The sequence below is a fragment of the Helicoverpa zea genome, chromosome 19 (genome assembly GCF_022581195.2).
Source record: "Helicoverpa zea isolate HzStark_Cry1AcR chromosome 19, ilHelZeax1.1, whole genome shotgun sequence".
Lineage (NCBI taxonomy): Eukaryota > Metazoa > Arthropoda > Insecta > Lepidoptera > Noctuidae > Helicoverpa > Helicoverpa zea.
This window is the reverse complement of record NC_061470.1, coordinates 10,954,397-10,982,330: the sequence shown is the minus strand read 5'-3', so window position 1 is coordinate 10,982,330 and position 27,934 is coordinate 10,954,397. Positions and strand designations below refer to the sequence as shown.

Sequence of the window (27,934 nt, the reverse complement as noted above, 5' to 3'; positions counted from 1 at the left end):
TTTTTACTCTGGCCGGCACTTTTATTTTTGGGTACAAAATGTTCGAGACTTGAATGATCTCCTTTCACTATCACGGTTCATGAGATACAGCCTGGTGACAGACGGACGGACGGACAGTCAGAGGAGCGAAAACAATAGGGTCACGTTTTACCCTTTGGGTATGGAACCCTAAAAACGAAAATGAAATAAAATGTTGGGAATAAAAATAAAATGAATAAAACCAAAATATGGACTTTTGAATTTTTATTATTAGATTTACACTGTCATTTACAATAAATTTCCATGTAGTTGGTAGGACATAAATCAATATTGCATAACACTAAGGCTAATTGCATTAGTATTTTTGTGGATAAATTAACAAAATATATGCAATATTACAAATTCAAATAAAAATAACGCTAATATCTTACTCGGGCACGCACTTGCTCCACGCCGCTATGCCACACTACAATTTGGAGTTCAGCGAACATCGGCCAGATATAGTTAACAGGTATCGTGAAGATGGAATGTCTTCGAGTAGCATCAGTCGCGGTCACGGCCGCCGCGACAACCATCAAATAAATAATTTCCCCAAGTGCATTACCTTAACCTAGCACAACTTTTAGAACTACTGTTTGTCCTGTAAATCGTAAGAGATGTAGCGCTACAGCAATTTTCGAGAACTTGCGAAATTAAAAAAAATAAATTAAAATATACAAAATCTCTATCACAATACTCGTAAGTAATTAAAGCAATTCAAATGTGAATACTCCAAATGTTGTAATACGAAGGAAGCGCGGGTACGCCGACACGTGTTCTGTATGTAAGCTCAGCACGGAGTGAGGACTCGCGAGTGTACTACACAGTAGTCACAGTTACACAACTTATCCGTTTGCAATAAATACATACATGTACGATACATACGATAGATACACAAACACCGACTGGGTGACGCCGCTATCACTTAGCTAAATATTGCAAGTTACTACTCATTACCACCCTAATAATGTTACGTTTATCGTTTAAAATATATCAATAAATGATTCAAATGTATACAAATGCAGCGAGGGCGCGGAAGACTGGCCGGCCTGCAGACTGCCTAGCACTAGCGACAGTCTCAACAACAACCTAGCCACGAGATTAAACGTCCATTGTATAAAACTACTATTTGTGCAGACCGAATCAACACGGAGATGCGATTACAAAGTAAACTATCGATACGCAACTCGCTAATGTATCAACTATTATATCGTTATATTGTTTGTATATCTCATTAAACATCCTCGACGCTACGGTGCTTGTTTCAAGTATCAACAGAGTTTTTAAATACATTAATTTTACACACGGTATAAAATACTTAGAAAATTTACAATTCCCACGTTAAGAAGTAGCCGCACGGAAGTCGGAAGTGAGCTAGACGCAGTGCTCTAGGCGAGAGATCATCGACTGGTTACAGTTATGAAAATACATCATACAACATACAGTTAAAATGCAATACCAAAGTACGTTTTTCTTAAACATTATTTTTTTTTCGTAATTGAAAACAAATATATCAAAAGAAGTACATGAATGTATATAACTGGTAGATAATTTGCCACGATACATAAACGAAACGTTATCATGTATACAATAGTGAGTACATCGGGCTAGAACTGACAATTTACGTCGGGGGGCGAGATGTGTGGAGGAGTACCATACAACCGGTTGTCATTGGGGGCTGGGTCTTACGTGATACTATAGTTATTTTTTTTATTATATTTAAATAGAATGTTAAAAAGTATTACGACACATCCTGATCTTCCACATCCTGCGGCTGTTCCTTTTGTTCCGTTTCACCTGAAATGCGATAAGCACAAACAACGTTAGACAAAGTCATTTCAACAAAGAATATTGATTATTGTGTTGCATTATATCATTTAGACAAAGACTAAATGGGGTATGATATACCCTGCTGCAAGTATGAGGGCTACAGAGCTACTGACCGGACTCGCCGTCGCCCTGCATGTCGGAGGTCCACAGCGTGAGGTTGTCCCGCAGCAGCTGCATGATGAGCGTGGAGTCCTTGTAGCTCTCCTCCGACAGCGTGTCGAGCTCGGCGATGGCGTCGTCGAACGCCGCCTTCGCCAGCCGACACGCGCGGTCCGGACTGTTCAGGATTTCGTAATAGAATACCTGCGCAAAACAAACGTGTTATTACTCATTACTATGTTAGCGTTACAATAATAGCTAAGAGTTGCTATTACTTGTTAAAAATAGAATAGGTAATATGTAATAATACTCATTAGAACAAACTAACGATTTAAATCTCATAAATCTAATGGAAAATCTCTCATTTCCAGGTAATCAAGTCATTTTCCTCATGTAATGCTAATTACATGACAAACATTCTAAATAATAAGTGTTATTTATCAGCACCGTCATTATCATCTAAATATAACAGTGATTTAATGTTTATTGTAACACTTTCCGATCACGTGTTGCCCCCCCAAGTGAAGTTATTACATCGAGTATGAGATAGTGTCAGGTTGAATGTAACGGCCAACATATTATAAAACTATTTAAAATTCTTGAATATTAGGAGTCGACCTTGAACTCGCGCGGTTGGCTAGATAAATAGGAGATAAGTTATCGCGTGACGCGACAACCAACGGATTATTGATACTGCCGGCGGCGACAACGCTCTCAAATAATTTATACAACGGTCAAATTTAAAATCGGCTTTTCATATGCAATGCTTTATCGGACTGCAGCTCGTTATCGGGTTTATAACGAGTCAATACATAAGAAATTAGTCCAGATAAACGTTAATTATAATAATTTGTGGTTTTATAGTAAATTATGTTCATTTTTATCGGTAGCTGCGAAAAATTTGATCATAGATATATCAATTTATTCATTGATACAATGCTATTCTATTAGGTATGTAACGGACTTTTTAATTATCTAGTCTACTTCGGTATGGTATGACCTTATTAGCCTGTTTACGCTCACAGCGCTAATTTAAAGGGAAAACATGTTTTAATCAGTTCCTAAAATAGTCACAGCAGTCCTTTATCTCGCATATTACAATTCTATTACGTCACCGTGCGAAGCGGCTTATAGTCGACTGCTTAGTTTCACACAGTTCGGAGAAAACCACGTATGATACATAAATACATATATTATTTGAAGGCCGTCAATAAATTGAATGCTCATTAATTCAGTGGCGCGTATTATTTCCATACTGTATACCAGTGGTTCTTAACCTTTTTGTCATGAGGGACCACTTTACCAAAAGTTTGGCTTGCCGGGGACCACCCCATTGGTTTGCCTAAATTGAGGGTTCTTTGATAAAGAATACAAGCACACTTTATAATTAGCACTCGTTTCTTTATTATTTAGCAAAAAACTAAAAGCTACAGATTTTAATGTAAAGAGATGTTTGTGACTGCATTCTCTTTACTAACTTCTAAATTTTTGGATCAGTACTACTTACAAATGCGCGAGCGAAGCGAGCGCGAAATTTTTTTCAGACTCATACGGACGTAAAATGTATCTCAAACGTACCTACTTAACTTTTTGTTTGTTGACAAATGCAAAAACGAGGGCATATAGTTTCTGAATACGCGAGCGAAGCAAGCGGGAAATTTTTATTATTTTTTAAGACTCAGTACCAAAACTACGTAAAATGTAGCCCAAACGTACTTAACTTTTTGTTTTTGTTTGTTGACAAATGCTAAAACGAGATATAGTTTCTGAATACGCGAGCGAAGCGAGCGGGAAATTTTAATTATTTTTTAAGAAAAAACTTACGTAAAAGGGCTACATTTCAAACATTAATTTTTTTTCTGTTGGTCAAGTAAGATGGATAGCAACGTCGCGAAGCAAAGCTTCGCGGACCACTTGGAATGCCTCCAGGGACCACCAGTGGTCCGCGGACCACCGGTTAAGAACCACTGCTGTATACTAATGTAAAGCATGTCCACGAGGAACGTTTTACCTTGGGAAGGACTTCGCGAAAACAGTAACAAGTTTACGCACGCATACACAATTACGCGTAGAGATAATAAATAATAATGTAGTAGACGACAAACAATCAGTCGTTAGCTGTCAAATATCTGGCTATCATATCAATGAGACAAATAATATCACAAATATAATTATGATGAATAAATTAAAGGACATTTAACACAAAGGAGTTCTATGTTTATATTTCAATAGCTTTAGTCTGCTTCAGGCTTCTTCATAGCAATGTTAAGTGTTAGATGGATTAAATTTTCGTATCTTTAATGCCTGCAAGTCACAGCGTAGCGTCTGCTTTGGATGAACTTGATTATCTACGTGGGACGGTAAAATTGGCAGTTTCATGTTCCCAAATCGATAGCTACTGTAAGCATACCTTTGTTCTCAGTAGACATGTACTATTACACCGTAACAACCCCATAAAGTCGTCAGTTGCGTCTTTATTACGTATTTACGAGCAATTCCATTGAGAATTATGTCAAAACTACTGATAATAATGCGTACGATTTACTACAGACATGCAAATTTTATCTTCGCATGTATGTACCACATTATTTAGGTACTTTGGCTATTTGGATTTATAACCACGAATAACTTTTCTAAAATATAATTGCCTTAAATCTAAGTTCTCAAGATTAACTTAAAGTGTGACTAAGCGCGGCTAATCCCGTTATTGATGATTAAAGACTAAACTGTTATAATGTCTGTAAACTATATAGCCGCTAGTCCTGAACTTTCTCAGGTCTAATGTACTAAAGATTATCTCTTTCCGTGGCCGAACTTATCTTTACAATATGTCTGAAATTTTCAATGGAAAATATAACTCATAAATTTCTCCGGTATCTAGTAATCCCGCCTATTAAGTGGTTGTCAAGTAAGTGAGTAGTACCGTGACATCACAGCGGCTGACGTGGCGCGTGATTAACTGAGTAAACATGCTCGTATATGCGCCCGCGTCACCCGACAGCTATGCGCTCTAACTCCTTACAGACTACAATGTAACGCCTTGCTCGGGTCAGGATCGGTAATGTTACAGCTATTCTTTCACGGTTATGTTACCACTCAAGGTTTTTCAGTTGATTTTTAGTCCTGGGTTAGAATTGATTTTAATTTTCTTATAGAAAGCTTTACACCTTGTTCTTACAATTTGAAATATCTATTTTAAAGCCACCTTGATGTGGCACACCATACAAAATTGGGCTCCAGTCAAACCAATGCCTCCTCCTAGTTGCTAACATCTACATATAGGCAAGATAACAAGTATGTGTACTTACTGAGAAGTTAAGCGCGAGGCCGAGACGTATGGGGTGGGTTGGGGGCAGTTCCGTCATGGCGATGTCGGAGGCGGCCTTGTACGCGACCAGCGAGTTCTCGGCCGCCTCCTTGCGGTCGTTGCCGGTCGCGAACTCGGCCAGGTATCGGTGGTAGTCGCCCTGGAGTACACAACACATACGTTAGCTTCACAGGAACATTTGAAACAATATAAGCACATATATGGTTAAAGAACTCCCAGATTATTTAGGTAAGTGTAGCGAATGCAACTCTAAATTGCTGTAACCAACTATTTGACAATCAAATAAATGACTGCAGCAAGATGCTGTAAATAGGATTTGATCTTCGATCTTCACAAGTTTTAAGCAGTTTTCGTTAAGATTGTGACACTTAACAAAGTAAATTGTTAAGTTCAATTGTAACCAAAAACCACACATAAAAACCCTTTTCCTGAGGAGTGCGTCATTGCTTGATTCTTACGAGACCATTACTATTGTTTGGGGCCATTACGAAAATTCGTCGCCGCATTTACGTCATCGGGACACAAATAAGTTTGAACACGTAATATTGTGTAAATAGCCTTTTTTGAAAATCTGTCCCGTTTATTAGCTTTGCTTATTATAAGCGCTTTGTCCCCCTTGATAAACTCAAGACCTTTTCCATGGCTTTATTACTTGGTTAAGCTGTGGATTAACAGCTTACCCTGTTTAAACAAAGAATATAACGCTTCAAAGGAATTCCGCCCTGAATTTATTATGTACTGACCACATTTCTGAATAATGCCAGTTTTTGTAAGCCTAAGACCAAGGGAAGCTATAGTGAAAGCTAGATCAATATTCATGGTGGTGTTCTTACCTTCATTTTGTAATAGAAGACTTTGGACTCGCCGGTCTGTGAGCTGGGTATGAGGTGTTTGTCCAGGACGCCGAGGATGTCTGAGCAGATGTCGCGGAGCTCCTTCTCTACCTGGCTGCGGTACGCCCTGATCATGTTAAGCTTGTCTTCCGCCCCCTGCAACAAATACGGTAAACTTGTAACACAAATACATATTAAAGTAAAATTGATAGACATAGGGCGCCTGTCAGAGAGGAAAATAGTTTAAAATGAATGCTACGGAGCCGCGATAACAGTTCGAACCCAGGGGGTTATTCCCCTTATATGCCTTCATTTCTGGGACTCCCCTTTTTCAGAACAGTGTGCAACGGAAGGGCGTGTCAGATTTTTGCTGACTAAAACGCATCTTTGTTCCTTCTGAAGCCCTGTGTACAAATGCACCGGTAACTCTTTCGAACAATCTCGCAGCCCCAGCAAGCTTCGGCCCTTCGACAGACTTCCAATTCAGGAACCTCCTAAGGATTCTTATTGACTGTCATTGGTTTAGTTTTACGTTAATTTTGGTTCATATTGCGTACCTATCCGGAAGGCCATAAACCGTTAAGCTTTGTTTTAAATGTCATGATCACACATAATGCACCGCGAAATGATAAGCGTCATAATTATTAATTTTATCAATACAACACCAAATTCAGATGAAGTATGCATTTAAAATTCAATACGAAGCGAAGGTTGATTAGCTGGTCCACATTTATTAATGGCTTATAAATGTATTTTTTTTAAACGGTTTGTTGTAGCTTTTCATCAAGATTCTAATTTATGGTTCCGAATGTAAAGAACCTGTATAAGTGATTCGACATCATGTTGAAATAATACCCGTTTTTTTAAACAATGAAATGATTTTTTGACTATTGTTGTTCAGGTAAAGCCTGGAACTGCTGTAAGTCTAGATTATTTAGTATTATGTCATTTACTTTATTATGATAATGGATTATGTTTTCGATAGGCTTGTCCTTCCACAGGGAGCTAACACAGTTATGTCAACCTTTGTTACATGAGAAATACGTCTACAAAATCCTACAGGAATAATTATATCAAGTTCATGAATAATTATTTTCAGAAAGCAATTACTTTCAAATTAATTATTTTAACTAACCGCATTATCGTTTACACCTACGCTGCCGACTTGTATTCTCGTTAAGATAATAAAAATGACTTGTGGTTAGTTGACGTATGTGTGCCGCGCCACGCCCATTACACAATACATCCTTTTATTAGAGTTTACCCAACCTACACCCACAAGTGCCGCTATACCACGACAATTTGGGAAAACCGATGCACTTTTGTACATTTTAAACAACAACCAAAAAAACAAAACCTTGTCGAATGATCCAATTTCACTGACAAACGGAATCCTACACCGTTACTGAAAGCTACGCCAGTCTACGACATGCTACGGTAAATGCGTCTGTAGTTTAACCAAACTGTAAAAGCTAACGAGTTTATCAAGACATTTAGGTGCAGCAAGTTCGCCTCTCTGCATTTATTGCTATAACATTTTATGTGTGAAAGATGCACGTTTCTTATTAGTGCTATAACATTTTATTTTAGTTTTTGCGAACGTCTGCAGCAAGAGAAAGTTTTATATAGCCGAGAATGATGTATCTCTTCCAAGAAAGCTCCTGTGCATTTGACGTATTTGATCAATAGTCTTGAAAAATCGCAGCGTCCGTGAAACTTATTATGTTACATTATGCTGCGAGCTGGGAGGCCAGGTGTGCTCCAGAAATGGAAGCTTTAGATACGATTACCGATATTGATAACGTATGTAAAATGCATAGCATAAACCAATTAGTTATTGATTACGGTTTGGTGGCAAACCGCGTGCTTCATTACAGCTATTAACACTTCAATGTCGTAACTTGGGCATCAATCGATTTAATATGACGTTGACTTTCAAACGTATGCCACTTTGTACCAAGTTGTATGCAGGTTACGTGATTCCGTGTCAGAATATAATAATGGAAAGTTTATAGTGGAGATATGAATACAAAATGACGTTTTACTATACATTGTATAGCTGATATTTTACAGTTTCGATCGTTATGGTATAGCTAGTAGTCCGTTAAAGGAATGCAGCCAGTTTTTGTCTGGCAAAAAATGAATGATGCAGATTCAATGCCTTTTTGTCCGTTCAGATTTCTCGGCGGCCACGGCCAGAAAAACTTAATTCTAGAAAACTGTAGCGAGACTGCATCTTTTTTGCTTAAACAAAAACTAGCCATTAAGCTCGCCATAAAGGTTATTGAATAAAATTCCCACAAGTTTGAAACGTCGATCGATACGCAAATGAGGGGCATGACCTTACCAGCCATATAGCGTCATCACTTAGGCATGAAAACTTGAGTGCAATATAATTTTTAGCGTTGGTGACAGTTTGCAGTGGTAGATGACCTTCTGACTCAGTATTGAGCGTAAAATGACAAATATATTGCTACAATTAGCTCGCGCAGGTCATTGCTATTTGACAGACTGCTGTCCGACATTAATTTGAATCATATTAAATGACCTTTTTCTCAAAGCAGAAAATTATATGATACTTTTAAATACGAAGCAGAAAATGTTCAGCCTGAAGAACATTAAAAAACAACTGTATCAACAAGTAGATAAACTAAATGACTTTCAACTAAGTGTTTTAAATTAACGAGAATCTTTTCCTTTCTAGTTTCACGGTGACACAAAAACAGACGGGTAATGACGCCGAATTCTGTCGTAATGAGGAAAATGACTCACTCGTCCAGGGCTGATCACACGACTGTTTTCCCTAGATAACACGTCATGCCAGTGACCTTACTTTGGACATTGGAAGTCGCCTTGAATTCAGCGTTTGAAATCAATATATGACAACCGCATAAAAAATTGGAGCACGAAGTCTAAGCGGTTCCATGCCAACTTTTTTCCGCAACAATAGGGTTGTCAGACAGACATAATATCCTATTCTGCCATTAGCAGTGAGCTGAACAATTTGGTCGAGCTCCAACAAGGTTACTACGAAAGTTATCACTGGTCGTTGAACCTTTAATTGCATGAGTAAGACATAGCTGATGACGTCATCCAGGACATAGCGGGGACACACGTGAAAGGGCGCAAGAGACATCATGTGAAAATATTTGTTGCCATGTGGGAGAGTTTCTAATTCGGTAGCATTGCGATCTGTGATTAGAACGGCGTTAAAGCGAAGTGTTATTACTTGGATTGCAATCAGTGGTCACATTAATGCAAGCGCACGTGTGTCACTCCTGTTTCGGTAGAATATGTCCGTCGAGAGCGGTCATAAAGTTGGCCATGACAGAGAAACGCTCCTCGACTGTACATTAGTTTTACGATCTGCTATTTCTATATAGTTGGCATACATCGCCAGACCGCTGCTCCGTACGTCTAGTTAGCACGTGGAGCACAATCTATCTAAATTATAACCAGACCATACAAATGCTCAGTAGACCATTCAAAATTTTCGAGATATTGCAAAAAAGGAAGAGCCTGCGATATTTTTTTTAATAGACTGTCTGGCAAGAAACTAGCTTTAACACAAAGAACACCCAAAACTATTTGTCAAAGACCGCCGAACAATGGCAGTGTTATGCACACCAGTATACTAATAAGCTACCTTTTTTATTTAGATCCTACAGTAAAACATACTCTAAGAATAATAAATTACAGCAAATTCTCATAGGAAGTACAGATTGTAAATTCCGAAGCATAAACGGGACACTTTATTGAGCCTTGTAATATTTTGCTCCTTTTGATGAAAATAGGCGTGCCTAAGAATTCCGCGAAGCTCATTTAGACCTAAATAGGACCGTGGCGGGCCCGCCGGCTAGACCACTAACTATGTGTGTCGGCGACAATACACTCGACGGGAAAAAAAACCATCACGATTAGCTGTAGCTCGTGCGGAACCCGTGAAAAGTGCAAGGTTAACCCCAATTGATTGCATCAAGTGTAAGAACACTACTATAAATGTACATAAAGCAATTTTATAGCTGCTGAACGTAAAAGCTCTCCTTGATGCTTTAATGTCATCAATCACCCGGGACCTTCGTACAGAGGTTAAATCACTAACACCTACTCAAAGCTAACAGGGTCCGTATTGATTTACTTCAAATTGCTTTTCTATTCCGCTACTAAAGTTATTCAATCAGAATAGCATGACTTTGCTTTGATAAGGGCAAATATCAATCTTCATCTCTGAATTTATCACCAACTCTGTCAATGGTACTTCGAACAAAAGATAAATCAGTCTCGTTTCATCACAAACAGCTGAAGGCAATTTACAAAAGGTTGTCATAATAATAGGTGCCTATTCATTAGAAAAACTAGCTCGCGTCCCATCCCGGCCACAGAGTCGCAATACATGCGCGTCACCCACACCAATCGATACACTCCAGACGTAAAGGGACGGTCACATTGACGCGTAAATACGCTCAAACTCACGATCGTTACTTTTCAGACGGTGCGTCAACGGTTCATCTTGAATATTATAATTGTTTTATGTTTCTAAAGATTGAAGCTTTGACATACTTTTTATGAGCACGAGCTTTTAAACTTGTACATGCGCAATGGACCTGTCAAAATGGTATTTCATGCAGTGCACTTTTGATACCGGTAACTTAGAATTGTGAGCTTGCGTTATGCGTTCTTACCTTGGTTTCCTCCTTCTGTTCGATGGAGGATATGATCCGCCACGAGGCGCGGCGGGCACCTATCACATTTTTGTAGGCGACGGAGAGTAGGTTCCTCTCCTCCACTGTAAGTTCATTGTCGGACACGTTGCGTGAGGCTACGTTTTTCATCGCCTCCACCATTTCTGGAATACAGAGAGAAATTATGTCAGTACATGTTGCGGACCACGTGGAACGTTCTGGAAGAGACGCTTTAAAAAAAAACTCGTACGAGAAACAATTCAGATTAATAACAGTCTTTCCTTTTAACCAAGTTAGCTTTATGTAAGAGTCTGACCTGAATGGCTGTTTAGTAAAATCAATTAGGGATTGGTACCGGAAAGCTATTAACATTTTTGAGAGGTGAATAACAATTACGTGCTTGGGAGTTATAACGGCAACTTCTTTGAACTTAACTGGCAAAAACGATCCGCGATGCTACTTGATCTGCTAAATTATTTCAAGGCCTGATTATATTGCGCATTTTTGAAAACCTGTTCAAATAACTCAAAAACTGATACAAAAATCGTAACAAAGGCAAGTCGACATTTTAGTAACTCATTAAAAGGAGAGGTCTGCAAAATTGTCCGCGACGAAAGGTTAGTCATAGCTGGATCGATAAAGTAGACAAGTACGCCTCATTTAGAAGTTTCAAACTGTTGAACCATTCGGAAAAAATAAGTTGACGACAGTGAGCCTTAATACTTAAATGTCGATTCTTTACAAAGTTTTCCGCTATCTCGGAATGTCGGACGACTTAGATAAAATTATTCTTTTATCGATGGGAACTTAGTCTGTGCTTAGTACAAGGGGGGAGGGGGAATGGGCGTCGCACAGACGGAGTAGCGAGCCAAACTCATGTTTCACCATGTGCTTTAATTTTGACGTTTACGATCGTCCTGCAATATAACTGGCGCATTAGAACATTCACTGCAGACATCCCGGAAATGTGCGCATACAGCTCATTTTTCATTTAAGAGAGAGTAAACCTTTTATTCTGGTTTAGCGCAAGCACTATGATGCAGAGTTCATAGTAATCGATTTTATCGTTCGCGGCAGAGCCTGCGATCTAACAGGTGCCAGCGTCGCCGCGCGGCCCATGCGGTTATCCTCAACTCGACGACACAGCTGATATATCGCCTTTTCCTTTCACTCACAACTTTGAATTATAAAGAAGGGTTATTGTAATAAAAAAAAACCCTAGATTTTGTAGGGACTTGCTCAAACAAAAACGTCAGAGCGGTGTTATATTATTCAGGCGGCACTGAGTGATCGTAAAACAAAAAGGTTCCAAGTTATGATATTTAGGGACATGTTTGCGGCCGAACATACGCCATCTTAAGAACCTGGCCCCGCCAGCTGCGCCCCGTCCATTTGGCACCCCTATTTAGGTCCTTTTAATTTGTTAATGTTTACCAGCCGGCCATTTGCGCAATGGCGTCCTCTATGCAAAAACTGCAATTAGTATGCGTGCGCTAAAATTGTTGACACTGAATAAATGGAACGCGCCAGGGAACCGGACCATTTCCATTTTGTAGATGGAGATCCCGATAAAAAGAGGTGACCTGGCTCATATTGACTGAGCCTTGCGTAAGCTCGGAAGGCCTTCACGTAGCTTTATCTGCAAAGTCGCAAAACGCGCTTTGCATGCGCGCTACTTTCCGGATTACAGTGAATCAGACAGGAAGTATTGATAAAAGCATACTTAACGTTTGTTAAATGCAAGTGATAATGGTCCCTACTATCAAACAGCTTTGTATTGAACAGTTACCCTCAAGTCTACCCTCGTGTATCCTCTTCCCCTACTTTAAATAAAATGTGTTTGCATATAATTAAGACAGGTGTACAACCTGACAGTGTGTAACCACTGACTACTTAAGAATTTATTAGCATTATAATTGGAACTATGCTTAATTAGCAATTAAGTAGCAGAATTTGTTACCACTTGAACTTTATTGATTCTGTATATTTAATGCTTGGAAAATCTGTTAAATCAGACTTAAGAAATGTATTTCAAACAAAACTAGATGCTTTTACTATATTTCAGTATAATTCATACCCTCACCACTATAGAAAGTGGTAATTAAAAGCCAAGCTTGCTTAGCAACATTATGAAAATGTGCTGTGAATGAAGCCACTCATTATTATAACAGTTCTCTATGAACATAAAATTATCATTTTTAATTAACTTCAAACCAAATTGTAGAGCTAGATCAGTTAATTAAGTATACCTTTACCTTTTGTATGGTTATGCAGCACATTTCTATGAATATGGAGATAATCAATATTTGATTTTCATGAATACATAGCATGAGTAAGCTCTTCACAAGTGGCCTGCTTGGTAATAGTACTACAGTATTTTTATAGCTCTATTATTCATGTTCAGAATGCTAATAGTGTCAGTTGCTGGCCTAATGGCTTATTGATTTATTTACTCACTGCATAAGGTGAAATTTTAAAATGTTGTATCACTCCACCTGAGAGAAGGGTGTGGTCTGTTAACCTTTAAGTTAATTGCACATCATAAGTTACATTTTATGTCATGGAAACATAGTTCTAAGCTATAGAAGCCTCTGACACAGATTGCTATGCAAGTCAAGTCACCAATGAGTAAGTTCACCCAGCAAAATCATATGTGCATGAGTCATTTTCTGACTTATTGATAATTTCCCTGAAATTAGTTACCATGACACTCATCTATTCATGTGTCACAGCACAATAAGTGGTTAAATTAGGTAAATTACATAAATTAGATTTAAAATATTATTTTATTTTTTCAAAATTTACTAAAATGGGTCAACCTTCTTAAAGTCAGTAGCAGGCATGATAAGATATCAATTGGGATATTTCAATGATAATTCAAATAAAGGTCATTGAACTGCACATCTCAGATAAAATGCGTAAAATATCGAGCAGGACTTCAGAGGAGCACAGTGATAACCTTTACAATGACCGCCTCGATTCAAAAAAGATGAACGCGATAACGTAAAGAACTCTCAGGTAAGTAAGATTCCCGTGCAACTAAATCGTGAACAATAGGTGAAATCGGAGGCGACATAAAATTACGCCGCCTAATAAACCCAGAACATTCTACTAGGTCTAATCAAGTGATTTGCCCCAAGGTACGACATGCATGACCGAATCCAATGACATCGATCGCATTTTACTTCCCCTGGACGGGAAAAAAAGGAGACGACTTTTTTCCTCACAAATCTACAAGTATCGATTAAAACACCCCATTACATCAGGTATAACGTACATACAATTGAGTATTACTTTGCTACAAAGGTTTTGACAGTGGTTACATAGATTTTCATGAATTTTATCAGCGTAAAAAAACGTAAGGACATCCCACCGGCGGATGACGCATCGATCGCTGACCAAGCCTAACGAATGCCATTGATTTGTTAGTACGCCGATATAGTAATATAATTGAATGTATTAGGCGTGTTTCTCTGCGAAAACTAACAAAACGAGGTCTTGTCGGCTAGTCTTATCTAGAAATTTTCCTAACTATCACCAAATCGTCTTTCAACTGTCGGCGAAAATACGATAGATTTTTCAGCCTAATATAGAAGATAGAACGAAAATATGTACTTACCGTCATAGCGCTCAGCCTGCTCGGCTAACTTAGCTTTATACACATTATCTTCCCTTTCCGACATTGTGGATGACAAATGATTTTTCACTAACTAAAACCGAATCGCCAGGTCACTAATTCACCAAGATGGCCGCGCCCGCCAACCGAATCCGAATTCGATCTTCAACTAAACTCCGCCCATGACGTCATAGAAATGGCAACTTCCGCTAGATGCTTCTTGCCATGTCCACAAAATAATTTACTAACATTTCACAGATACGTAGTGAGAAAAAAATCAAAAGGCAAAAAACTAATTTCTATACGAATATAAAAATTCATTACAAAAGCAAAAAGTCACTTTCTTGTAGAAGACACATACAGTGCGCGTCAATTATAGCCATTAAATAAAGACTTAAGCATCACGCAACTTGAGATAAAAGTTCAATAATTCTAGAGCAATAACATTTCACTCATTGTTTGATTTAATATTCTTAATGCACAGTTTTTATAGCAAAATATATTTGACAGAAACTACTATCTTACTAAATCCGAAGCTTTAATGGCAATCTAAATCAAATGTCAAATTTTATGTTAAAAATCGGTATGAGACGGTTTCTTCTATTAAAAGGATAACAGTTTAGTGTGTTCCACTTGCAGAGTATAGTTTCCTAACTCACCTTATTCCATAACATTACGCTTGTTTAAACATTACAATCAGTAGGATACAGTTCTGTTATTCATACTACATTGTGTAATGGTACCGTAATGAAACAATTATTTGCCAAAATAAATTAAAAGAAGACGCAAATTGATTGGTTTTAAATTCTCTTTTTTTGAAGTATTGGTTGAGTCCCCAGCTGGGTCCACCAGCATGTGGGACCACAGGGCCTGCGGGATTGTTCGAGAGAGTTATCACGCCTACATAAAAAGTCTACGAAGGAACATAATAGGTTTTATTCAGTAAAATTCTGACACTCCATCACTCTGCTAACTCACAGCGGGTGTCATTTGATGATTTCCCATAAAAAAAGTATTGATTAAGTAAATATTATTGATAAGAGAACTAAGTTTGTCACTTGCTTACTAAGTAACAATATATTTTATAACAATTTGACTTTTAAAATAAAGCATAGAATTTAAAATTATAAGCATACAATATAGTAATTAAATACTAAATTTATATATAGATGCAACAAGAATAAGGATAATTTATACCGTGAGGACAAATTACAACTTACATACGTTTGATACAAAAAAACGGTATTTAGCGAAAAACTAAAAACCTTACCACCTCTAGTGTCAGTTGTCAAAACGCACGCTTCAGTCGCGTTCCATTCCACTTCTCTGTCATTTGGTTGGTGAAAGATTCTCTATTTCTTTCGCACGTCAAGCATATCAGTAACGATTTTGTTTGTTTTGCGTTAAGTCATGCTAAAAATAAAGGGTAATTAGGTTCGGAAATAGCCAAGCGGCCATTTTCGTAGACGGTTGTCGGTGTTATTTCTGTATATCATATTTCTTCAGAAAATTAATCTTCTTTTCATTGTTGATTCTCTAAATCCACAAATTTTATACTTCAAACATTCTTTCATTGAAAATGCACCCCTAAAACCATATTCTGTGTGGTTAAACTGAGAATTCAGAACATTTCAGTGTACTCTTTCACAACCGCATATTACATCCTTATTGTTAAATATAAATAACAATTGAAGGTACTGTGAGGTGTAACAATGTCTAACGTTGGCTACGACCTCGATACTTCGGGCGGGCTTATGCCGGTTTGTTGTTTATAATTGTTTTATATAAAGTTTGAATGCCACTTGATATTGGTATCTGGCGCCATTTTAGGCTGCTAAAGTTTGTATGAGCCATCCGTATTGTGGAAAAGGTATACTGACGGGTTTTGGGATGTCTTTTAGCTGATTCGGGCGTTGATAAAGCCGCCCGACGAGGATTTAAACGTGCAGAAGCCGAAGAAGCCTCAGCATCCGTACTATAAGAGGCCTGGGAAAGGTCACAACCACGACTCTTGCGACGCGTGTGGGGAAGGCGGCGATCTCATATGCTGTGATCGCTGCCCCGCTAGCTTCCACCTTGGGTGCTAGTAAGTAACTTGGTGGATGCATGAATACTAAGTATCAAAAGATAGTTATAAATATAAGTAATAGAACTGGTTTTTATGCCTAGTAAGTAAATGATAATTTAATTTATAAGTACTTAAAAAGAAGCATTATTTTAAGCTAACCATGACTTAAGACATACTACTATGCCAGGTAAAATAAGTAATTAAAGTTATAAGTACATGAAAGAGAAAATAAGAGCTCAACATAATATAAACAGTTAAAAGTTTAGTAATTCAAATATAACTAACTGTCCATGTTACTACATGTCAAGTCATGGAAAACATCAATTCAGTTAAGAACTATTGTTTAAAATTTGATTCTATTAAATCCTTTGAAAGCAATATTAGATGCCTGCATGACATAGTTGGCAAAAAATGAAATTATGATGCACCATATTAATTTATTTTCAATTAAATAAAACAAAAGGTCTATGTATTTCCTTTAAAACTTCTTAAAAAATATTTACTTTAATGCCTCATAGAAAATGAAAACTGCCAGACATCTTTCTTGGCAACTGGAAACAAAAATAAATTAAATCATTATGAACATCAAAGAAATTCTGATAAGGGACTTGAATGCAAAGTAAAAATTGTTCACGAAGAAATACTAGGTATCACTCAGATACGTTATCTGTAACAACATGCAGAGCCCACAGAATATTACACTCATAAAAATATTCATGAAAAATTTAAAACAATTTCAAGTAGGACCTCTTCAAAGTCTGAGCATAATTTTGTATTAAATCTGTAAAAAAATATTTATAAGTTTATTACATAGCACACTTCTTCACCCTGCAGTGACCCACCCCTGGACGAGAATGACATCCCGGCCGGGCTGTGGCTGTGCAAGGAGTGCCGGGCCTCCGATGAGAACAAGCCAGCGAGCTCTCGCAGCAGCAGGGCTCAGTCACCCGCTGATAGCAAGTCTGATACTGAGAAGAAGGCTAGGTAAATATTGTTCACAAGGCAGCGGTGAGCATTGTGCCTGCCTGCCCACAATTTATTTGTGATGTCAATTTCTTCTTTTGTTATGTACATCCTATGTCTCCTCGTATACTTCCTTGTATACTGTCCCTTTTTTGTGTACTTCCCTCATAAACTCAACTTATGTTCTACCCATTTGTATCTGTCTTGTGTACTACCCTATACACTCCCTCAAGTACCTGAATTTAGTAATTTGTCAATGTGTGAGAATTTTCCGCAATAGTGCATTGCTTCATTAGTTTTCAATGCTGAGTCAAATCTGGCTTTATTGACATAATAGCTACTAACCAAACAAACTTCATTTGTGACGCAGCCTGCGCAACCGCACAAACTCAGCGAAGAAGAAGAGCAAGGATGAGGAGGAAGAAGTGAAGAAAGAACCGGAGAAGGAGCTCACCCCCATGGAGATCCTGGTGAAGGCTGCCAAGATCATGAACCCCACGCAGTTCGAGTTGCCTCGAGAGATGCGGATACCCTGCATATTCCCTGGGACTGATAAAGGTAGGTTTTTGGAAGCTTAGGTGGGCTTATTTTGAAAGGAGAGAAGTAGAGGTAGTTTCAGACTACAACATTGTTGAACTCAGTATCTTATGTACTCCCTTATGTACTAATCCTATATACTCCCGCTATGTATTAACCTTATCTCTTCCCCCATGTATACTCTCGCTGTGTTCTCCTTTAGATAAAATAAATAAAATAAAATAAAAAGCCTTTATTGTTGAATCTGATACATAATGTTTACAATCTTCTTAACTACAGTCTGCGATTATTCAACTTGTCTTACGACAAAGGCCTCCTCCAGAGTTTTCCATTCCGTTCTATTTTTGGCTGTACGAGTACGACTCCACGTAGGGCCCGCCACTCCTCTGAGGTCATCCTCCCATCTTTTGGTTGGTCTGCCTCTGCTTCTCCTGCCGTCTAGCGGGCACCACTCGGTTACCAGCCTAGTCCATTTTTCCTGTTTTTCTCTTGCCATTTTAGTTCTTTGTAAGTTATGTCTGCATCCTTGAATTTAGTTTTACTTTTAATATCTATCAGTTTTTCTCGGTCTCTTATTTTGACTCCTATTACGCTTCTCTCCATTCCATTTTGACAAACCTCTCCACTCCCTTATATATTATACCATTATAAACTCTTCCTATAATCTCCCTATGAATTTCCATTTGCATTCCCTTATGTTCTCTCCTTATGACTTATAATGGTTTCCCCCAGACCCAGGCAAGAACGGAAACGGCTCTCTAGTAAGCGTGGACGCTTGGGGCTGCGTCCCCCTGCCGGCCAAGAGCTGCTTCGTGTGCCAGGCCACCTGCAAGCATGCGCCGCTGCTGCAGTGCGACTACTGCCCTCTGCTGTTCCATCAGGTAACTGCAGCATTATATGCTCAGCCGGTTGCTGGGGTAACTTTCGTGGCAGCCAGGATATGAGAGCTACTGCCTAATTGAACTACAAGTTAGTAAGGATGTATGTGGGTATGTTGATGCCTTTTTCAGGCTAAAACTACTGTGTGAATTTTGATGAAACTTGGCAGTAATATAAATTATGTATTAGAATAACATATGTAGACTACTTTTTAACCATATCCCAGGTGGGATGGGTTTGATCCTAGGTTAGGCAAGTACCAAAAGTTGCATTACTTTTCTAAATTTGTATGTACTTTCTAAGTATATCTTAGACACCATTGGCTGTGTTTCGGATGGCACATTAAACTGTAGGTCCCGGCTGTCATTGAACATCCTTGGCAGTTGTTACGGGTAGTCAGAAGCCAGTAAGTCTAACCAAGGGGTATTGGGTTGCCCGGGTGACTGGGTTGAGGAGGTCAGATAGGCAGTCACTTCTTGTACTCAGCTGCAAAATACAAAGCACTGGTACTCAGCTGCATCCGGTTTGACTGGAAGCCGACCCCAACATGATTGGGAAAAAGGCTTGGAGGATGATATGATACTTTTTAACCATATGCGAGAGGTAGTTCTCTCGTTACGCGGGTGAAACCGCGGACGAAAGCCGACTACTACTTGACTATGCACCAAATAATATGGTATGTTTTATTTCTAGGACTGCTTGGACCCGCCGCTGACGGCGTTGCCGACGGGCCGCTGGATGTGTCCCAACCATGTTGAGCAATACATTGTGAGTGTAATATCGACCACATTTAAATATCTTTACAATATCTATTGTTGGAATCAAGGGAAAGCTTTCACTAAAAATTCTTCACTGAGTTGCTTTCACACTTACGACAGTTGAGTGTATCGCCGAAATGGCATAATGGCGTCATATCGTAAATTTATATGTCTGCAGTTATTTAGAATTAAGCAAATAATTGTAAGAAATTTAATAAACGATTTATTAATTAATTTTTCGTCGTCATTCCGTTTTCTGTCCTGCAATCTGAGGCAGATAATTTGTCAATATGTAGATATATCGGTAAGTTTAATTAAAAAATATTTTATTATTATTACTGCCGTTCCCCGTCAGGACTGGAAGCTAGTGAACTCGATATCGGCGACGGAGCGCGTGGCGCTGTGGGAGAAGTTCTCGGGGCCGGTGGACCAGCAGGCAGTCAAGGTCGACTTCATACGCAGGGCCAAGAAGCCAAGACCTGCCTTCCGGTATGTAACTCTTATATTCTCGTGAATTAAATAATAATAAGGGCTGTTTAAGAAAAAATCTTACTTATAAACGTTGCTTTAGCATGTCTTAACTAATGATCCCAAACATTTAATCACCATGTAAGGCTTTTAGTATTAATTAGTTAAAACGGTGCTCAGAAGATGATTTTTATAAGTAAGGCTTATAAAAATCATCTTCTGAGTAAGTTTTTAGGAGCTTATGACTGATTACACTGGAGATGCAGGGCTATTGAAATTAGTGAACTTTAAACTTTGTCATGTAATTAACAAAGATTGTCATACCGACTAAAGACATACATAATGTTGATAGCAAACGTAAAAGTGCTGTTTCACCCACATTTGGAGATGTTCAATTAAGTATAATTGTCATCAGCCCAAATCTGACATGGATTCAAGTTTTATTATAGGACACAATACTACACAATAATAAATCAAAACGTAGCATTAAAAAATCCCAATCGAAGTCTACAAACCAAAATCTATAAACTTAAAAGTGTAAGTTCTTAGCTATCGTATTAGGATAAGTCCTGTGATGATAGTTTTAAGGTGTTTCAATAAATAAATAAATCGTTTTCTATATTATCTGGGTCTCTTCTAAAGGTGTGTCAAATATGCCGATAGATATGGTATAGAAATCCACTGTTAGTATCTGTCACGTGGATGCCACCCTCCCAATTGTCCAAGACACTTCTCTCACTATATGCTCATCGATGAGATTGAACAGTGGCGGCGACAAAATGCACCCCTGACGCACTCCTCGCTCTAGATAGCAGGAGTGTGATAGGGTGTCTTCCAGCCTTATTCTGGACTTGCTGGTCAGATACAGATTTTGCATAAGGAATATAAGATGGTCAGGCACACCCATTTCACATTTCATCATATTCAACACCTTGCTCCAGATGATACAGTCGAAAGCCTTAGCATAATCGATGAAACATTGATGGACTGCGCACAGATTCCGTGCTCTGCATTTCCCTATCTGACGTCGAGGATTTGTTCTCTGGTGCTATCTATGCGTGACATCGCTGCAACCGACTGGACTTCACGGGCGACGTAGTACCACTTCGTTTGGTACACCGAGCGGTTCAAACTGTTCGATAGCTTAGCGGGAACAAGTAAAACAATCGTTTTACATAGACTGGTATACTGAATAATTATGGCAAGCCACGGATATCATAATTACCGTTCGATACTCGGCGTTGAAACTCGTTTAGCACCATGCTGGGGGCACTGTAGGGTTGTTAAGGCATTTCCTACACAGCCTCAGACCCCCTTCTCACGTGATTGTTCGGTTTCCAGTATAAAGGTGCCGGTGTGTATGCGAGGCCGCGTGTCGGTGCCCGCGATGGTGCGTCACCACTACCGCCACCCGCCGCCGCTGCTGCCCAGTCGCAGGGAGTACGTGCGCTGCAGGAACGGTAACTAAACAGCCTTACAAAAACTTAAACTTCTGTTGAACACTTGTCTAAAAAATGGTGGCTGCAAAACGGACCTTATTTTAACGTCATAAACTGTAATTTTTTTAGACAAGTGTTCTACAGACGTTTTAAAGTGTTTTGTGGTACGACCGTAAATCACTACCGCCTTTTCAATACAGCACACTTACAAAGCAGGACAATGTTTGATACAATTACTAAGCAAAATTACGCATTGTACTATCCCATTGCACAATTAAATGAGCGTTGATCATATTTACCTTACATCTTCTACTTACAGTTCTGAAGAACTTGAAAGAAACTGACTGCTACGACCCCACTGAAGAGGATGAAGACGCACCAAAACACAAGATCTGCATGAACCTCAGCTGCCGGGTGTACGATGCTGAGCCAGCCCCACTGCGGGGCGTCACCGAGGAGGATGCTGCTGATGACCTGCACGCCATCAGCTCTGAGCACACTGCACAGGTAGACAAGCACCTCAGCTGCTGGCCAGGACTAGGGACCATGATAGCTATCTGGCTTCATCAACCTGATTACCCAGACAACCATTGGTAAGACTGGTTCTCAGGTTTTGACGCTGGGTAAATGACAACGAGGATCCAAATTACAACGTCAATTCCGAAACATCTTACACAAGGAACTCTTTATTACATAGATAACTCAGCGCAGTAGCTGACTGTTTCTGACATTGGATTTCTATAACCTCAATATATCACAATCTGTTTTAATGTCCTAATTTAATCTGCTCTATTTCCTTCTAGCCGGAACGCCATACAGACTCCTCAAGTGACCTCTCAGACTCAGACTTCGAGTACCTGACAGCTTCAGTGAAGAAACGCAAGGTCTCCAGCGAAGACAAGAGTCCTCCCAAGCGAGGCAAGAGTGAGCGGCTGGAGCTGAGGCCTGATGCTAACGTGGAGGAACTGCTGGCTGTGGTCGATGATCAGTTGAAGAAGTTGGATGAGAGGCTCGTGAAGCTGCTGGCGTGGCAGCGGTTGCAGCAGGTGTGTACTTCGCTTTTATCTTCTTCCATAACAGTTGCTGGTGTTCTGAGGAGAAAAGTCTATATAGTTGAGGGCCAATACCATACTGTGGCGTTAATATAGTCTTCACAAAGCAGTTTAACTTGAAAACTCTGAAATTAGTGATTGACACATCTGTGCATCAAGAGAACGTAAATGTTGGGCTAGCTGTGATCTCTGGAAATCCATGTCAGAGTCATGTTGAATAGGCATGATGACAAATTTTTAAATTCCTTTGTATGATGTAGGTATACGTCTATTTTATATGAAAAATTATTAATTTTAAGAAAATGCGAAGTTTTTTTATCAAATAATTGCATTTTTCTGTGTCCACTTTGAATCCGGCGCGAAAACGCTTGTCAGTGTCATGTCGTCACTTGTGACGTCACGACTGAAATTACAAGACGCAAGTAAACAACGCTCGTGCAATAATTAAGTTTTTTGTGTTATTAAATATGAATTCGAAAGGGCATAGGTGTTGTGGGGTCCCCCAGTGTAAGAACACATCCAAAACAACTCATGAAAAGTTATTTGTGTACGTTCCTCACAATAAAAAAATACGAAACAAGTGGCTTAAACTTGCAAGGCGAGATTCAAAAGCAATATTGCCCAGGGTACAACTTTATTTTTGTGAATCTTCACACTTTGATGTAAGTTATTACATAGTTCTCTAGATTCTAGCATAGTTTATAGTGTAAATAACTATTTCGAGGTTTGGTTTCATCTCTCATTGTTTTTTAATTAAACTAGTATACTTACATGGAAGTTTTAACATTTCTAAATTCAGCTGAACAAAAATCTTTATTTGATGCCAAAAACTTTCCCAGCATTATGATATCAATTCTAGGCAAATTAGCGCTGTTTGCCTTGATAAATCCGGGCTCCATAACTCGTGTTATAAACAATTAATTAATTAAAAACAAAGATCGCAGTGGAAGTTCACAATAACGAAATGTGACGTTCGCGCGCTTTCGCGCGAGTTGTTTTGAGAGATGACGTCACGAGCTCTGATTGGTGTTCAAGATATCATGGCGGATTGCCTTATTTCGTAATTTTATTTTATAAAAATACATATTAATCACATTATTAATAAAGAAAACAATGCGCGTTTTATATTCCAAGCTTCAAGTTTAATTTAATAAATATATTATTTTAATGATTTTTGATTACTGTCATCATGCCTATTTCCTTCCTGTTGGGTTGTGAGAGTCGGGGATGGAAAAGAGAGTGTATTTATATTAGTTATTAGTGCAAATTTTTGTGTACTATAATTCTTGTACATTTGGTTGAGTCCCTTAGAGAGAACAGCCGTATTTACAGACGTCATTTTAAATTACATAATGTAATTTCTATTTACCCCAGGTGATAGCAGGCGAGCAGGCCGCGGGCTCATTCCGCGGCTGCGGCATCTCCGGCGCCGCCAGGGCCGCGCTGCGCCGCTCGCTGGACCGCGCCAAGCTCGCCCGCCTCGGCCTGCTGCGCCGGGCCCTGCCCTCCGAGCTGCTCTCCCGGGCTGACCGCGCCAGGATAGCGGCGGCCGTGTGGGGCGGGCCCAGGGACCCTAGCCCGGAGAGCCCGACCCCACCGACCAGCCCGGGACATTCCCTCAGTGATGCCATAGTGAGGGCTACGCTCTGTGCTATTACCAAGCCTGACAAGTGAGTCAAAACTTTTATAATCTTCTTACTTCTCTCGGTCCATCAGGCTTTCTTCTATTCAACATTGTATTATATTTACATTACAACTGTCTCGTTGGTCTAGCTGTCGCAAACGCGGCTGCTGAGAACAAGGTCTTGGGTTCAATTCAAGTCTCGGGTTCAATTCAGGTCTCGATTGGTCGGCCCGAAATCGCCTTGTGGGTTTTAGAAACCTTCATAAAACCTGGGAGTTGGTGATTGAAACACCCGTGCATCAAAGAGCACATAAATGTCGGTCCTGCGCCTGATCTCTCTCCGATTGTCTCGAATTGCCGTCCCATCGGGCTATGAGAGTGAAGGAATAGTGAGTGCGCCTGTGTCATTCTTGTGCACTGTAATATGTCCTGCGCAGTTAGCTAATCTCCTTACATGAGAACAGCCGCCGTAGCCGATAATCGGGTAGGAGGACATCATCATATTTACATAATTATTTCCTCTGTTTACAGAAATGGTGTAGGCTCAGGCCTAGGCCGGCCGATCCCGATGCGTCTGTCGTCGCTGAGCGTTGGGACTGACAGCGGCTGCGACGTGCGGCTGGACGCCCGCGCCTGCCGCAACGTGTCGCGGCACCATGCCGTCATATTCATGGACGAGGTCTGGATACTGTCTTATGTACTCTCCCTGCATACTCTCTTAAGAACTCACCGTATATTCTCCCCCCCCCCCCTATAAACTCTTTGAATATATCGGGTGTGTCGTTCACAATCACATTAAATCATATCGCATATACTTTTTGATATTCTATGGCGAATTGTAAAAACAATAACCTAATCCATTCAGTGGTTTAACCACAGGAGTCATTTTTCGTTTTTATAATTTACAACATCATGTGTAAAGCAGAGATAAAGTTAGGAGTATCGTATGTTTTAATCAGTTGACAGCTGTCAGTTTTCAAGGGAGAATTTCAGTTGTTTGTAATGACTGACTTTTATATGGTGTTCTAATTTTTGCACATTTTATTTCCATTTACTTTGTTTGAAAAAAACATTTATTTATTTTTACGTATTTTTCTTTTATCTTTGTGTTAATCGACATATATTAACCAGTATATTAACGCATTTCATTTAATGTGATTATGAACGACACACCCGATGCCCATATACACCCGATGTAAATATGTGAATTTCCAATAATATCTTAAGGGTGTGCCAATAACCTTTCTTGGGAGTTGGATCCACCCCTGAACGGCATATTGCTAGGCAAGTAAAAATGTATGCGAGCGAAAGGTAAGTATTTTAAATGTACTGGCATTAAATGCCAAATGTTGCTGTGCCCTAACAGGGTCCACAAATGTACGTAGCTGTAAGCTTTTGTAACACCATGTGAAACTTGTGGAACGCAATAAATGATATAAATATGAATATGAATAGGTATGACAATTTCAACTGGCTTACTATCATGGTCATGGTGGTGACACGGACAAACGTATACGGACGTACACGGACATACATACGCAAAGTCTCAGCGACAGGTCACATTTTACCCCTTGAATTCCGAATTCTAAATGTTTTATTCTTTATACCCCCAGGTGAGTCGTCACTTCGAGCTGATCAACTACTCGGAGTGGGGCACGTGCGTCAACGGTGTGCTGTACGCCTGTGACGTCACTGCTCCCGACGCGGCACGTGACGTCACCGCTGCCGACGGCACGCGTGACGTCAGCGGGCCCGACGCGGCGCGTGACGTCACCGCGCCTGCTGACCTGCTGCGCGACGTGGTGCGGCATCGCATGCGGGAGCCGCTCAAGTTAGTATATGAATTTTGTTGTATGCATCTAGGTTATTCACGAGGCTACTCTAATAACGAGTGTAAACTCACTTCTTTAGAGGCTATGAAATTGTTCGAAATGTTTACCGCGACCCTTTGTACAAGGGTTCCAGAAAGTATAAAGGTGGATGTTAGTCAATAATGCTGGGGCCACAGTAATGTTAATGCCCGTGATAATTATGTAATGATACTTTTAAAAGCCTAAAAAATAATAGTCCGTGGAAAAACAATAAAATTTATAGTTTTCTGGATGGAGGTTATTTAAAAAATAACCAATACCAACTAAATCGGACCTTTTATTTTATTGTTTGTTGTTTAAATCCGCATTGAGAAATCAACTCTACATCTTTGTCCGCAGAATAAACGGCAACCTAACCACCCCTTTACCCGACGAGCAGCCGTGTCGCTGTCCTTCCTCCCCGCCCCTATCAGCCGGCGCGTGGGAGGGCTCGGCGCTGGTGCCGCACGGAGCCCTGCTGCAGTTCGGCTGCCTGCCCTTCGTGTTCAGCATCACCGACCAGGGCTTCGGCTACGAGTCCGACGCCCTATAGCAGACGATCATTTAGTACTGGTGCAGTATGTAGTATTGTTAGTATAATCATCGGCAAGGATATTGAGCCCTGACCTTCACCTGCGCAGAAGTGATTTATTGGTTTATTGCCTTAAGTGTACAGTGTGCAAAGCGATCCCCACTCTTCCGCCGAGAGCTCATTATCCGTGCCGATAACTATAAGGTTGTTTAGTTTAGTTTTTAAGGGTTAAGTGTAGACCGGTTTTGTCTGGTTTATGACTAGCCATTTAAAATAAATAACGTTAATATTAAAAAAGTTGTTGTTATTGATTGTGGTTTATCCTATGCAATATTAATTTCTTCTGTGTGGTTTTTAGGCCAAAATTACTTTACTATATAAGATAAGTTTTTTTTTTTTCATGAAGAGAAGATATATATAGAATACTTTTTAGCCTCGTGTGGTAATTAATTCCCTCTGAACAAATTTCCAAAAATATACGTCAGATTGAACTGGATCTACACTTAACTAATTACCTATACATTGGTTATATCAATGCACTGTTTACTCTTAACTTAATTATAATTGTATCGTAATGTGTAATGCAATGTTTTAAGTATAACAACGTTCATGTAATATTATGTTGTATACAACGGTTGGTTTTAGCTACATAAATATACACTAGAAACTTTGTTCAATTTATTCATCAGTTATGGATCCCGGCTGACATTAGAATATCATTGATAGTCGGAAACTGGGAAGTCTGCAACCAGTATTCCCAAGGATTATCGGGTTGAGGAGATCAGATAGGCAGTCGGATATCGTTTTTTATAAATCTAATAATGTGTTCCAAATTGTATGTACCTACAAGTTATCTAGCTAGAAGTTTAGCTCGCCTAAGAGCAGTCTCATTTATTTAAATTTTATATTTTTACTTGATTTCTGTCTGAATTGGTTTTAATCGAATTTAAATTCCATAATAAATAAGTTAAAACTACACTAGTTTCAATAAAACAAGCTATTTATATGATTAAGCATGATATTATTATTTAATCACTATACAACGTTATTTTTTGTTTATGCGAAACCTGATACACCTATCTAGTATTTTTATGTAAAGAATCTATGTACGAAATTTCAAAACCGTATCATGAAAAATCACAAAGTTATAAGCTTGTTAAGTTACGGGACTGTCCGTAAAAATACATAATCACCACAAAACGCACACATGCCGCGCAACGCGATAGCACTGTGTGCTCGCGCCCGCTATGAACTCGCCGTGACCGCCGTTGTGCGAGAATAACTACCTATTTGTGGTGTCCAACATTCAAAGTTTTTTAGATAATTTTGGGAAAAAATATACCATGGTGTAAAAACTA

General features: G+C 39.3%; 2 protein-coding genes across 2 annotated transcripts; one reads left to right on the top strand and one right to left on the bottom strand.

Moving 5' to 3' along the window:
- Positions 1–228: 228 nt before the first annotated feature.
- On the bottom strand, positions 229–14,595 carry LOC124639341 (14-3-3 protein epsilon). The gene is made up of 6 exons (XM_047176652.1): positions 14,410–14,595; positions 10,791–10,954; positions 6,109–6,264; positions 5,256–5,414; positions 1,962–2,151; positions 229–1,815 (listed from the first exon to the last, which is right to left on the bottom strand). Exons 1-6 carry the CDS (start codon positions 14,471–14,473, stop codon positions 1,760–1,762), a joined length of 789 nt encoding a protein of 262 aa, XP_047032608.1. The 5' UTR covers positions 14,474–14,595; the 3' UTR covers positions 229–1,759.
- A 1,259-nt stretch (positions 14,596–15,854) lies between these two features.
- On the top strand, positions 15,855–27,572 carry LOC124639580 (PHD finger protein 12). The gene is made up of 14 exons (XM_047177012.1): positions 15,855–16,166; positions 16,308–16,492; positions 17,309–17,458; positions 17,808–17,995; positions 18,707–18,855; positions 19,547–19,621; positions 19,967–20,100; positions 21,421–21,539; positions 21,838–22,025; positions 22,322–22,564; positions 23,945–24,240; positions 24,726–24,873; positions 25,808–26,025; positions 26,405–27,572. The coding sequence occupies exons 1-14, from the start codon at positions 16,119–16,121 to the stop codon at positions 26,595–26,597; spliced, it is 2,334 nt and encodes a 777-aa protein (XP_047032968.1). The 5' UTR covers positions 15,855–16,118; the 3' UTR covers positions 26,598–27,572.
- Positions 27,573–27,934: the final 362 nt, after the last annotated feature.